Genomic DNA, 14,639 nt, shown 5'->3' with positions numbered 1-14,639 from the left:
CATGGCATCAGTGTTGGTCTATGTGGGTGATGTATACATAATTCGATTTGCTCAATATCGCTATAACTTAAATACGTTGGACTAACAGCAAAGAACTGGATGTGTCCACTTGTACACCTGTGAGTGTATTTGTTTGTAGAGTAGGGGGAGCAGTACCTCGTGGCGTACCTGAGGAGTACGAGCTGCTCCAGCCGGGGGCCAGGCCCAGGGAGTTGGCACCCCAGGTGGACGACTGGGTGGGCTTGCTGGGGTTGGTGAGGCCCGGCGGAGGCCGGGTCAGGGAAATGCCGGTGCTGCGTGGACCCTGCTGCGGAACCTTCCAGAGCTCATGCGACAGCGAGGGCTGCGTGTGCGAGATGGGCCCCGGCGACCAGGTGGACTTCATGTCCGACAGCTTGCCTGCAGGACAATAGGTGAGGGAGGGAGGGAGAGTGGAGTGGTCAGGCACTCAGAGTAGAATCCAACAAGAGTTCAGCTACTACTGTTTAAAAAATTCTGTGTCACCACACACCAGCCTAGTAGCCTCACACACATACACACTCTCACTCTCACGCACAAACACTCTTCATGCCACAGGAAGGGCATCATGCCCCTGGGGAATCACCAGAGAGGGAGGGCAGATACATCACTACATGGCTTGAAGGAGAACAGGCTACTCAGGCTGGAGCACAACACATTTGGACGCAACCCAGGTGAGTTTGTCCTGGGGAAGGATAAGAGACCTGCTGTCACTAGGAACCTTTCTGGGGTGGGTTGGGGGTGGGGGGGCTTAAATGGAACCTTTCTGGGGTGGGTTGGGGGGGCTTAAATGGAGAGCAGGAGGGCATCCATTGCCTCTGGGGGGGGTGGAGGGCACAAGGGGAGATGAGGGCAAAAGATCAGGGGCAGAAGCAAGGGCAGGAGCTGGGGCAGTGGCACCGCTGGGTAGAGCTGGGTGGACGTGGTACCTGTGTCGTCTGCCTCGGGCGAGGACAGAGGGAAGGGGCTAGCGTAGGCACTGACAGGCCAGGCGCCCGAGGGAGCCAGCGAGGCCTCGGCCTCAGGGGACACAGGCGAGGAGCCTACAGTCAGCCCAGACGTGAGGCAGTGAGGAAAAGAGGTCACGGTAAAAAAAAAAACAGAGAAAGAAGTCAAGTAACAGCTGAGTGTGTGGAAGTGTGTGTGTAGGTGTGTGTCAGTGGCACTGCCGTCAAAACGAAAAGGAAAAAAGTATCAAGAGGGACTGTTTATCTGAGCATGAAATATTGGGAGAGTAGCCCAACTTGGAAATGCAGCCTAATAAAAAAAGACTTGCTATGCTGCATAGAATGCATCCTTCTTGAACAGAAACACTGCGTGTGTGAACTCATCCCCAAAGCTGTGTAAGTTAAGACAGTGCTAGCAGTGTTTCTCATATGAGCATGGTGCTCTCTCGCCTCCCCTCTCACTCGCCCACTCACTCTCTTGGACTCTTCTCGTACCTCCACTCCGGTCTCGGAGCAGATAGCGGTTGACATCCTGGATGTTGGTGTTGATGGTTGGTCCGCTGGGAACACTTCCTGGGGTCATATTAGGGTCATTCTCGGGGTCAATGTTTTGTAGTCCTTTCCATGGCACTCCAGGGCAGAATTCTAAGAGAGTGTAGAATGTGAGGTTTACGGCAGGAAACATCTGCTGGATAACTAAATTAATGGGCTCCATTGTACTGTGGTGTGTTATTCACTGTTGCCTCCAAACTAAAGCTATTTAACATCTGTCAACTGATTACCGGCCACACCAGCAAGCATGATCATCTCCACAGTGACACAGGATATTATGGTGTGTATGTGTATGTGTATACTTATGCAGCTGCTGTACATTCTTTTCTGTGAGTGCGTGTCTGAATTATGCTAGAGCTGGAAAGTGACTGCTAGAGCTGAAAAGTGTTTGCATGGATGTGATACACAAAGGCATTTAAACCTTTTTGTACATATGTACATAAACACTCATGTCTGAATGCATAACATTAAACTTCAGTGTGCCTGTGTGTGTGTGTGTGTGTGTGTGTGTCTCACCAGGAGGCCAGCTGACACTGGTCCCATTGGAGATCTTGTCGCTGGCACTCTTGCCCGGTGCCCAGCTCTCGTGTGGCACCAGAGGGCTGGTGGGCGAGTCTGTGCTGGACATCAGATTATAGGGGCTGTACGAGTCGTCCAGTGGAGGCTTCCCCGGAGGACCCAGACTGGGGGCAGCAGTTATGGCACCTAGATGGGAGGAGACACCCCAATTAAACAAATATTTGAAGAAATAGGTAATTATAGATTACATAGGCAGTATCACCGAAAGAGAAATCATCTGCTCTAAGGCATACAGTGTAAGCATACAGAAATAGATTGTACAAATCAATTCGTAACGCTCATCCTAAATTGCAACCTCCTCTAAAAAGTACACTGTATTCATCATTTTATAAAGGTTTACAAGTATACAGTACGGCTACGTAGTCTCTAAGAGCCCTTACTGGAGGTCGTGGCAGTAGAGGGGGTCAGCTGGGAGGGACTATGCGTACCGTGGCAGTAGAGGGGGTCAGATGGGAGGGACTGTGGAGTAGAGGGGTCAGATGGGAGGGACTGTGGAGGAGAGGGGTCAGATGGGAGGGACTGTGGAGTAGAGGGGTCAGATGGGAGGGAGTGTGGAGGAGAGGGGTCAGATGGGAGGGACTGTGGAGGAGAGGGGTCAGATGGGAGGGACTGTGCGTACCATGCTTGCTGAGGCTGGGCTCCGTGGGCGAGGAGCCTCCAGAGAGGGTCTCCATGGAGTTGGGGTGCGTCCACTGGGACAGCCGTGACTGGGGCTGCGGCGGCTCCTTCAGGGAGAGCCCTCCCATGTCCATGCAGTCTACATTCATGTTGGGGTTCAGTCCGGCTGCTGGAGAACGCCCAAAGCACCAGCGTTACTTTACACCACACACACACACTCGACACAGAACCATCAAACAGGACTGCAGGGATTAGCTGACAATCTGCCAATCCGATATTCTGCCCATCTGACAGTCTGGACGTTGGACATCACCAACGTACACAAGTATATTAGATAGGATTGACTATGGTGCTGCGCATCACCAACGTACACAAGTATATTAGATAGGATTGACTATAGTGCCCTTACGGAGTGTGTAAGGGCTGTAGTTGGCAGAAGACTGGGTCTCTTTGGTCTGCAGGTCGGAGAGGCCTGGAGCCTGGGGCTGGCCTGGGAAGTTATCCAGGGCTGATTTGCCGGCGCTGGGGTGCAGGCCAGGGTGTGTGGTGGGCTGGGGTGGAGGAGGTTGCTGCTGCTGCTGCTTCATGAGCAGAGCCTGGGCCAGCTGCCTCTGGTGCTGCTGAATCTGCTGCTGCATGTTGTTGATTGTACGTGCAACCTGTAGAGAGAGCATAACGCAAGCACAAACGCACACACACACGTACACACACACACAATGAAAAAAATTATTGTCAGTGGGAGATCAGCGTGGGTACTGAATGAAACAGAAACACTGTGGTTTGGAAATGAGATGGAAACTGGAGGAAACTGGAGTAGCAACATGAAGAACAACAGATCAAAACACAAGAGAAGAAGAGAAGAGAGTGAAAGCACGGAGAGAGGAAAGAGAGCTCACTTGTTGCTCTTGCTGTCTGATGGGGCCAGAAACATTGCGCTGTGCCTGCAACATCTGCTGCTGTATCTGTAAACGTTGGTATGCCTGTGGACACGGACACACACACACGGACACACACACACACACACACACGGACAGTGTAATGGTTGCTTTTCAAAATAATTACACCCTCACACACAAATTCCAATCAACTAATGATGCTGGTTAAAGTTCTTATAGTCCCAATACAACTCAAACAGCACCAATACAATCCCACACAGATGGCATAATCTCAACTCTCTAATGTCACAGTAAGGTGACTGTGCAACAGCCAGAGGACTCACCAGCTGTAACTGGTACAGTTGGTTCAACAGGGTCATATGTTGAGGGTTTATTGGTGACGTTAAAAGTGCAGGGTTGAGTCCAATGTTTTTTGCTGCGAACTGTAAGAGCTGTGCTTGAACCTGGGAGAGAACAGAAGAGGAGAGCTGTTCACATGAGGGCCGTTTCTACAAGCTTGTGTGCTCATTTAAAATGATATGATACACGGCAATTACACAATCCAATTCATAGATTTCATATTATCATACTGGACTTGGTTTACTACTCTACAACCATTTGCTGGGAACGTCCAGTAATGTAGGAAATGGGTTTGTGTTTATGAGAGGATGGGTGGGCTGTGTGACTTTTAGGGTGACCACCTGCTAATAAGTCCAAGGGGGGACAAGGGGTATGTTTCTGAGGGACAATGTGGGACACTGCCTGGCGTGGCGGTGCCCCCACCTCACGGGCAGACTCACTGATAGTGGTTTACCCATTTCTAGCAAATACCACCTTACATGGTATATTAATACTGCCCTATTCCCCTAAACATGTGTAATTGAATAGGCCAACCAATGTGTTTTTTTTTTTCTAAATAAAGATTCATAATACTTTGAACATTCAATGAATTGACAGATGCATTTACACTACGATTTACTTTAGCTATTTAATTTTATTTATTTTTCATTACAATTTATTCTTTCAATAAATCAATGTAAAATTGTAGGATTAACAGGAATTGTAGTTGCTCAACACCACAGGAACAGTTAAAAAAAAGTCTGACTCACAACTCCAGAGGTTCACGGAACGAGAAGAGGGAGGAAGGATGGTGAACTTGCATGTTAGTAAAGGAATGCGCACGGGGAAAAAACAGTGTTCTGGGTAGCGTTCACTGTAATGTTGTATGATAAAGCCACATTTAGGTTTGACTTTCTCCGCAATTACTTTGTTGTATGGAATAAAATAACACTGTATTTGTAAATAACAGAGTTTATTTTGTTGCTTTGGGAATATTTCAGCCACCACTTGGCCTAACGTAGGCTACCGCAGTGGATAACGTTAACGTTAGTGAAGGTAACGGTAACATTAACACTCTTTCAAGTATGGCTAATGAAATCTCTGATAACAGATCAAACCACAGCAATGAAATATATGCTTTGTGTGGTAATGATAGGTAGATATTTGGTAGTCTATTTGTAGGCTACTGCTAGGTCCATATGATTTCCAGTGAATACAAACATCATTCAAACACTGCTCAAGTAGCTAAATTAAATGTGTGTAGGCCTAATCGGTCGCGTATGTAACTCTTCTCGACTTATACTTAGTTAAATTTAACATCCCCACAATTTAAATGAGAAAACCATGTTAACAAATTACCTACGACGGACCTTACACTTAGGGAAAGTGGGGTGTAATTTAAGTCACAACTTAGTGTTACCTGAGCCCGTCTACGGATTCTTAGGTGTTAACGCTGAAACTATTTAGAGTGGTGCAACCCGATACATTTTAGTAGCTCGTAAACTTCAATGTAGTGCCAGTTTACGTTAGAACTAAGCTAAGATGGAACTTACTTTCAACTGGTGCAACCCGCTGCAGGATATAGAGCGACCAACTTTTTTTTGAGCAAGCATTGATTACGCGTGACACAGTCTCAATTTGCAGGACGCATGAATTGGGCCTCAAACGCTGTGCCCGCACGCGCTACGCGGGACGGGTGGTCACCCTAGTGACTTTTGACTGCTGATTAGTCTGCCTTTGCGGGCACATGTAGCAATGCAAGGATACACCTGGCAACACTAGTCGCACTGCACATGTATGCATATGTAGGTGCCGGTGTGTGTGTGTGTGTAGCACTGACCTGAGGGGAGAGAAACTGAGGCACTTGAGCGCGTAGACTAGGCTGGGAGGAACTGAGAGGCGGCACTGACGGCTGAGGAGGAGGAGGCTGCTGCTGCTGCAGGGCCCGCGCTGCTTGAGCCGCTCCACTACTCACAAACATTCCACTCTGCATCTGACACACACACACACACACGCACACACACACTTTAATCGGTATTTCTTCAATATGCATGCACACAAATGTGTCCAGACACAGTTTTTAAATACATTCTACTTCTGACCAGGAAAACAGGTGCAGTTTTAAGCAATGTTAAGACACTCTTTCTAAAACTTGCTGAAATGCTTACATTTATTTCTATACACACACACACCGCAGCGTGTAATATATTTCATGTGCTGAATATTTTGTGGACTGAAACAGTGAAACAGTATTAGTAGTTGTGTTGTAGTCTCCTCCACTGGAACAATGCCTGCTGCTGACTCACTCGGCTCACCTGTCTGTTGTTCAAGTTTTGCATGGCGACCCCCAGGCCCTGACCAGGGATGGAGGGACTGGCCAGCGGGAGCTTCAGGCCGGGAGAAGGCAGAAACGGTGAGGTGTGGTTGTCTTCCACCAGGCCGCCATCCTGCCGGACCACACACACACACACACTCAGTTAGGATCTCCAAATAATCATGCAAGTGTAGATTCAACTATCTACCTGTAATATTTGCAGTAAGGACCATATTTTCATGAGTATGTCCATGTATGGGCCGGCGTGTAGTGAGGAGTGAGTGGGGCTACCTTGTCACAGAGGGGGTTGCGGTCTGAGGAGGAGTCTTTGGAGATGAGCGGAGGCCTGCAGCCCATCTGCTTGGTGACCAAGCCGTTGTTGTAGTCGGAGATCCCCATGCCTCGCTTGTCCAGTTCAGTCTTCTTCTCCAGCAGGGCGCCTGGGAGTGGGAGGGGCAGGGGGGTGACCCAAAACACGTCTACATTAGTCACAGGCTCCTCGCAGCTCACACGCACAGTCTGAGAGTCTTCACATTCTTTCTTCGTCCTGTTCTATCTCTCTCTCACACCCACACACACACACACACACACACTTTCATCTCATCACTCCAAGTGAGATTGGGAGTGTGGTTCGGATTTAAGGGGATACTCACTCATGGCCTGATCCAGGTTCATGTTGTTGCTTTTCAGAGCCTCCTCCGCAGGGTCTCTCTGTGTGCCCATGGACACACACACACACACACACACACACACACACACAAGAAGGAACAAACCAGTCAGTGAGGAATGACATTAGTAATTTAAAACATGTGAGGTCATGTCCAATTCTTTGTGGTGGTGTCTGGCTGAATCTGGACTTACCGGGAAGCCCATATCAGTCAGCTGTTTGATGAGGCGGTTCATGATCCAGGTCTCGTCTGGCTTACTGGGAAGCTTCCCCTTTGAGAGAATAGAACAATATAATGACTGCACAGTAGGGAGCGCTATGCAGAGCTAACTGAATCCCTCATTCCTTTATTAATCTATACCAGCAAGTCAAGATGTGGAAGATTAGCTTCAGACGGTGATCATCCATGTTGGCCGCCACCATTTTTAAAACTTTTGTCCAACATATGTAGTATGTAATTAGTAAGTAATTTGTGGCCATCTATAATGTGGCAACTTCTTTTTTTCTGTTTGTGAAAATGTGGTCGAAAGTGAGCACATGTTGGGCCTAATTTTTGAAAAATAGTGGCAGCAATCAATTATATCTTTGGTTTAAGTAGCTAGCCTAGCATCGGCCATTGAAAAGAATGTGGACGCAACTTCCTTACTGTCTCTATGTCTACATAATACCTCCATAGATTATACAACCATTGAAATAACTACCGCCACAGAATCCACACTCTATTCAGCTGAGTTCAGGTCATTAGTTCTCTGATCGACCTCTAAATTATTCAAACGGTCTTCTCACGCCCTGATCTCCACTCACCTTCGGTGGTCCCTTCTTGGCTGGATTACCCCAGGAGTTGCAGGAGTTGCCGCTCTCCTGGGGGGTGGTGCTGTTCCACATGTCCCCGTCCTCAGACTCCCACTGGCTCCCAGACATGCCCATCTCCTCCCCTCCACCTCCCCAGCCATCTTGCATAGATTTGGGGGCTGAAGTGGGGCAAGACAGGAGACGTGACAGAGAGACATAAGAGATGGAAAGCCAGTGTCATGTCACTGGCACAGTAATGTGTAATGTGGGCATCCCCAACACCAGATGGCAGTCTAGTGCCACATTATTTATTGTTTTGACACAGTTTTTAAAATTGCATTGCATTGGGACATCAAGGTCACAGAACACATGGAGTGATCAAAACATCTTTAAACACAGGTAAGCACTTAGTTAAGACAAAAGAAGCTTTTAGCTAAAAAAAAATACAGGTAGAAAACAGGTCCAGTAGAATTGGAGCAGTCATGTAGCGGCCATACAAGGTTATCATAACAGAACAGATGTATTAAGACGTATTGTATTATGCCAGCAACATCGTCCATCTATGCTGTGTTACATCTGATCTGTGTTATACAAGGAATCAAATGGCCCTTTTCCTTCCAGCTAGTTCTTCACCCTTTGTATGAAGCATGGCTCTTACCTGGTTTGCAGGGTGCTTGTCCAGGGGGTGGGTTGCCCCGGCTGTAGACATCGGGGCCACCGTCCCCCCAGCCTCCACAGCTCCCAGTGGGCTTGCCCCAGGCTGCGGTGCCATTGTCCACAGAGACTGCAGGGGGCGCTGGCTCCCCCCAGGAAGGCTCTGGCTTCGAGTGGACGTTGGACATTTCCCCCCAACCTGTAGTTAGAGACAGCGTCCACATCAGCAGCTGATTACTGAATGACACAAATACACAAGCGATGAAGTACACTTGCCTCTTTAGATTGGCAATGAGTGTTTCTGTCTATATGTTATAGACAGGATGCTTACTTCTTACAGACCTCACACCACAACTTCGTCGTTCAGTTCATAATTCAAAAATTCACTTAGTCATTTTCCAACCACTCCTCTGTTCTATCTCATCATAGCTGAGGAAGACTGAGCGTGCCTGTTTAAGTCATGGCTGATTTTGCATGCCCGGCCAGCTGGCTTGCTGGTGTAAGAGGGGTGACGAGGGTGGGCCGTGGCCAGGGTCGAGGTGAGTCGAGGCGGAGGGAGGTGAAGACGGGGCAGAGGGCATCTGAGGCTCCCACTGCGCCCCAGTCTGGAGCTGCGCACAGATGGCTGAGTGCCTCCTAATTACACACCTCCCACCTCAACCCCCCTCCATGCCACACAACCACCAACCAAACACTTACGACTGATGCACCTGTCTTGACCTGTCTGATTGCAGTAATTTAGGCACAGACACACAGCAAAAATCCTAAAATATAATTGTGACTTAATATTTCACTAAAATATTAGTCCTAATCAACCTGAAGCTGGCCCGAATGTGGGCATTTTGCACTTGGAAATCAGCCATCATTATATTCATATTATGTGGTTGTGCCACTATACAAAATCATGTGACACAGTGACACTATGACCTGAGAACGCCATGACCAAAATTCCAGTTAAGAAAAACTGTTTAAATGAACCATAGTGAGTTAGTAGGGCTCTTTTACCTGGATTCATTAGAGGTGCTCTGGTATGTGGCGGTCCAGGTTGATGAGGGCCACCACCACCATCAGGTGAGCTGCCATTGTTGTTGTTGCCAGGGCCATGGCTGTGATTATGGTTATGGCTCAGGCTGGGCATGGGAGGTGGACCGTGGTGGGGGTGGTGCAGGTGGTGGGAGGGTGGGTTGTTGCCAGAGGGTGGGTTGTTGTTGTTGCTGCCGCCACTGTGGCCCCCTGTGGGCCCGCTCTTGCCCTTCCCCCCGGGGTTGTTCTTGTCCCAGAGGTTGACCGTCTTGTTGTAAGAGGTTGGGTCTCCCCAAGCCGAAGTACCATCGTCGATCTCCATCTTGCGGCGGATGGAGGGTGGGGAGGGTTCCTCCCAGCCTGTGGGCTCCCCAGGGCGTCCCTGCTTCAGGCTTCCCCCGCTACTGCTGCCGCCACCACCACCACCGCCACCTCCTCCACCACCTCCTCCTCCTCCACCACTTCCTCCACTTCCTCCTCCTCCACCTCCTCCACCTCCTCCTCCTCCACCTCCTCCACCCCAACCAGAGCTAGGCTGCTTCACAGAGTTGGGGCCACTCCATGAGCCCATGCGTCCTCCTCCTCCTCCGCTGGTGTTGCCATTGCTGCCTTCCTGAGGCTTACTGCCCCAGCCTTGGGAAGGGCCGCTAGGTCTCTGTGGTTCACCCCATCCTCCTCCACCTCCTCCACTTCCTCCTCCTCCTCCAATCATGCCTGGTCCTCCACCTGCAGCTGGGGCAGGCTTTCCCCAGTTGTGGCCACTATCCTTCCAGCCTCCTCCATCCCCCTCCCAGGTCGAGCTGGTTGGGCTTCTCTTCTTGCCATCTCCTGGATCTCCCCAATCTCCGGCAGATCCTCCATCCCCTCCTTTACCCCAGCTGTGGGACACTTTGGGCCCATCGCCCCAACCCTGGGGTTTGGCTTTGTTGTTGTTGGGATTGTCCCAGCTGGGAGACTTGTCATCCGAACCCCAGGACTGCCCATTCTTGGACATGCCGGACCCAGGGCCCCCTGCTTGTGGAGGTGTGTTGCTCCAGCCTCCATTCGGCCCATTGGTGGGTTTCTTGTTGCTGGGAGGCTCTCCCCATCCAGAACCCCCAGACTGGTTGGGGGTTGGCATCACAGTTCCCCAGCCAGAGTTAGCTGCAATGCTGGAGCAGGAGTCATGGCTCTTTCCAGCTGGTTCCGGTATTGATGGAGGTCCAGGATTGGTGTTTGGTTGAGGACCAGTAGAAGGAATGCTGGATGAGGATGAGCCCCAGACTTCGGTGCCAGAGTCATTCTTGTTCCCGGCACGAGCTGCCTCTTCAATCTCCCAGGCTGTGTGCTGCCGGACCGGGGTCTGACCCCAGCCTGTGTTGCAGAGCACCCTTGGGTCCAGGTCTTGCGCAGGCACCACTGGGACAGGCTCTTTCCTAGATGAACCATCCCTGTTAGACTGCTGCGTGTCCTGGCTGTCAACACTGCCCTCACTGGCTGGTGTAGTCCCCCCTTGGCCCCAACCAGCAAGCTGCTCCTGCGAGGGAGAACTGACCGCGTCCCAGCCTTTGACGTCGCCGCCAGAGGGCTTTCCCCAGTCTCCGCCTGAGGGCTGCCCCCAGCCGCCGGTGCCACCACCACCACTGGCCGCCGAACTTCCGCCATGACCCCAGCCAGTCGCTGACTCCCACCCAGAGTCCTTGGAGGGGGCCGACTTGGAGTCGCCATTGTTCCAAGCAGAGACGTCCTCTCCATTCACCTGGGAGGCTCCACCAGACATGGCTTGGCCGCCAGCGGTACCCCACGCCGGCAGGCCTTGGACGGGGTTGGGCATCTCCTGCTGCTGCTGCCTAGTGTGATTTGGTCCGTCAGTGTTAAGGTTCTGAGGTTCTGAGGAGCTGAAAGACACATTCGTGGACGGGGAGTGGTGGCGGTGTGACTCCTGGGCCTCGGCGGGCATCATGCCACCCCAGGCGCTGCCTGATCCGGAGGCAGGGTTCCCGTTGGCGCCCTGATTGGGGGTCAGGCATGCAGAGGGACTGCAGAGGTTATTGCCGCCGGGAGACTGGTTAGTCCCTCCCCCTCCTCCTCCTCCAGAGCTGCCGCCCCCGGGACCAGGCCCCTCGTGGCCCAAGACTGGCCAGGCCGAGGGGTTGGCACTGGGGTTCAGGTTCAAGTTAAAGCTAGAGGAGCCCCAGCAGGGCTGGGACCTTCCTCCTATCGGCAAGCCGCCGGCACCGTCGCCCTTCCCGTCGGGGAAGGGGCCCTGGGTGGGGTTGGAGCCCCAGCCCCTATTGGCACCACCACCCTGGCCAGGGAGCTGAGCTCCGCCGGAGTGGCCAGCGCCGGCTTTGCCGTTGGGGTGATTGGCTGAGAAGTGGCCCGTGTGGCTGGGCCCGGAGGCCATGCTTGTGCTGCCGCTGCTGATGCCGCCGCCGCTGCTCTCAGAGATGCAGTCAGAAGTGGCGGGGCATCCTGCAGGGGTGTGGCTCTCACGGCGGGATATGGAGGGCCACCCCTCGGTGTCGCTCTCGTCGATGATCAGTTGATCCCAGTTGCTTCCTCCTCCTCCTCCTCCTCCACCACTGCTGCTGGGATTGAGGGTATTGGTGTTGGTCGTAGTGGCACTGCGATTGGTGTGTAGGTGTCCCCAATGGGGATTTTCATACTGAGCTCCCTGAGCAGTCTGCAGAGGGAGATCTGAAGAGGAGAAAACAGAACAAAGATTGAGTTTAGAGCGGTCATAGGAAAGTGTTGCACACTGTTGCACATTCTCACTACAAATGCAAGAGCAGTATGTGTCAGAGCAAATGATGCACATATGGTCAGTGCACAACAGGTTAGGTAAGACCTGTATCTCAGGTCCACATGTTTTATTATGAATGGCATGTAGTTTCAATTCAAATTTCCTTGTTCATCTTCAGCTTTTGGGATGTGTATAAACAATAGAACATTGTGATCACGAATACCCTCCCGAGAGGAAGGTGAATCTGTCATTGTTCAGATTTGTAAACATTCACCCACAAGTTCAAGGTAATGACGGAATGGCAAAAAAGTACCTACAACAAATCCTCCAAAAGAAACATAAGAGGTGTAACGTGTCTAATACTTTTCATTCACTTTCCCCGTCTTGGCAAGGGCATTCCCTGCCTCAGGTTTAGTGACGGGCACACTGGGACTTGGGCATCAAAGCTGTTCAGTCGGCCCCTCACTTCAAACCCCAAAGATGACGCTTCACATAAGCAGTCTCTCATAATTCAGTGTTGCTGTCAAACAAGACTGCAATCTCTAACCACAATTTTCCTCGAACCTACCCGTCAGACTTCAAAACAAAACACGCAGCACAACAACATCAGCCTACTACATGGGGATGCCAAAAAAAGAATGGGAGAAAGAAAGAATGTTGGAAGAGACCACAAAGTTTGCCACATATGGAGACTTAAGCAGGAAAGTGCTGGATTAATGGCTTGGCAGGCGCCCTCCTGCTAGCCTGGCACAAGTTCCGTTCTGTTTGTTGTTGTCTGAAGTGCGCCTGTGCCAAATGTACATGCTTGTGTATGTGTGTATGTATGTGTGTCTTGGACTGTAATTTTAAAAGCTGCAGAATACAAGCCCTTGAGCTGCCCCCTTGCTTTGCTCCACTGCAGACATTGAACAGGAAACAAGAGGGGGAGGAGATTGTGAACAAGACGAATGGAAACTAAGAGGGAGAGAAAGACAGAGAGGAGGAAAGAGAGAGAAGACAGCGTCCAATAGATAGAGGGAGAGAGAGAGAGAGAGAGAGAGAGAGAAAGAGAGATCCTGTATGTTCTCTGAGCTGCGTTGTCCTTGCTGTGAGTGTGTATGGCTAGGCTATGCTGCATAGGACGCCATTTTATCAAACTTGAACTGGAGCCAAAACTGCACACAGCAGCTGTCAAAATCTCTCTGGTTTCAACCCTCCCCACCCCCCAGCGCACCCTCTCCTACAGCAGCCTCCAGCCAGAGCCCAAAGTCTGTCAACGACACACACACAAAGACATTTTATGTCTTTTTTTTAAAGAAAGGAGAACAAGGGATGTGGCGTGGCTATCCTGGTGTTAGAGAAGAGTAAGGGGGGGGCGGGGGTTGGGAGGCTGCAAATACCTGAGGGAAGGAGTGCAGGTGTCACGTGTCACGTCGAGGTGGTCATCACAGCTACACTGTGGCACGTCAGTTTGGGCTCAGGGTGAAAAAGGCTGCGCTCGGCTAGGCTAAGCTAACGTTAGCTTAGCATGTCAACAATTCAGCGTAGCTATCGGTGCTCATCAGCGCGCTTAGAGCCAGGTCAGACCTCCACACTGCTGCCTCTCAGCTGTTTTTATTTAGAACTCCCTCCCTCTGTTCCTGAAACAGTCTCTCCTCTCTTTCTTCCCCTCTCTCCCTCGCTCTCTCATACAAGGGGGAGGGGGTGTTGGCAGAGAGGGTTAGTGCAGAGAGTGTTGTGCGATCACGAGGGGGCTGGGTTGGCAGAGGGGGGCAGGAGGGGGTTGGGGGACAAAGCAGCAGGAAAAAAGGAAACAGGGCAAGAGGGGATTCTTTTCTCTCTCCTCCACTTTCATGCCTTCCAAATCTGTCACTAAATATTTTTTCGGAGTCGACACTGCCGCAGCAATTAGCAGCGCGGCTCACAATGGCGTTGCCTGAGAACGCTGCGCCGAGCACCCAGAGACAAAGACCGCGGTCTGTCCTGGGCTTCCGGACACTCGGGAACAAGACCTCACTCTCTCTTTCTGCTCCTGTGCATATCTACCAAACACACACACACACACACACACACACACACACACACACACAACATACACACATCCACATACACAGCACAAGAACACACACACACAGTCCACAGTCTCTGTTGCTGATTACAGACATGCCTCTTCTCAGTCTGCTGCTGAACACTTGACATACCAGAGCTGTTCCATGCTCTGCTCTACTCAGCACTCCAGTGGCAGAACAAGAGAAACACACACACACACACACACACACACACACACCTGTCAATCTTCCCAGGTTCTCAGGGTTTCTCAGGTATTTTAGTTTTTTTCCTGTCTTCCCGTTTTTATATTTTTTCTATATACATCCTGTATTTTAATACTCTCGTAATATTAGCCTTACCACCAGACCTGTCAGTCTCAGTAGTACTGTCCTGTTGTTACCCCCTTGCCCCTTCCAGTGAAACAGATGTTGTCAAAGCAGAAAAGCATCATTTTGCTTGCTTCAAAGTGCATGTAATATTATTTAGGATAACTGAATGGTTGTTATGA

General features: G+C 50.7%; 1 protein-coding gene across 1 annotated transcript in view; it reads right to left on the bottom strand.

Annotated features, from left to right (window-relative positions):
* The window catches only part of tnrc6c1 (trinucleotide repeat containing adaptor 6C1), a 41,726-nt gene that overhangs the window by 9,374 nt on the left and 17,713 nt on the right, over nt 1-14,639 (bottom strand). Inside the window, 17 exon segments of the mRNA XM_048245487.1 lie at nt 169-399; nt 948-1,061; nt 1,440-1,610; nt 2,034-2,222; nt 2,716-2,883; nt 3,124-3,373; nt 3,611-3,694; nt 3,934-4,053; nt 5,769-5,921; nt 6,244-6,375; nt 6,534-6,682; nt 6,896-6,953; nt 7,104-7,181; nt 7,714-7,880; nt 8,360-8,554; nt 9,361-9,768; nt 9,877-12,057. Coding sequence (XP_048101444.1) covers nt 169-399; nt 948-1,061; nt 1,440-1,610; nt 2,034-2,222; nt 2,716-2,883; nt 3,124-3,373; nt 3,611-3,694; nt 3,934-4,053; nt 5,769-5,921; nt 6,244-6,375; nt 6,534-6,682; nt 6,896-6,953; nt 7,104-7,181; nt 7,714-7,880; nt 8,360-8,554; nt 9,361-9,768; nt 9,877-12,057 — 4,848 coding nt within the window.

The sequence above is a fragment of the Alosa alosa genome, chromosome 6, assembly GCF_017589495.1.
Source record: "Alosa alosa isolate M-15738 ecotype Scorff River chromosome 6, AALO_Geno_1.1, whole genome shotgun sequence".
Taxonomy (NCBI): Eukaryota; Metazoa; Chordata; class Actinopteri; order Clupeiformes; family Clupeidae; genus Alosa; species Alosa alosa.
Note: the sequence above shows the minus strand (reverse complement) of the source record. Positions and strands in the feature narration are given on the sequence as shown.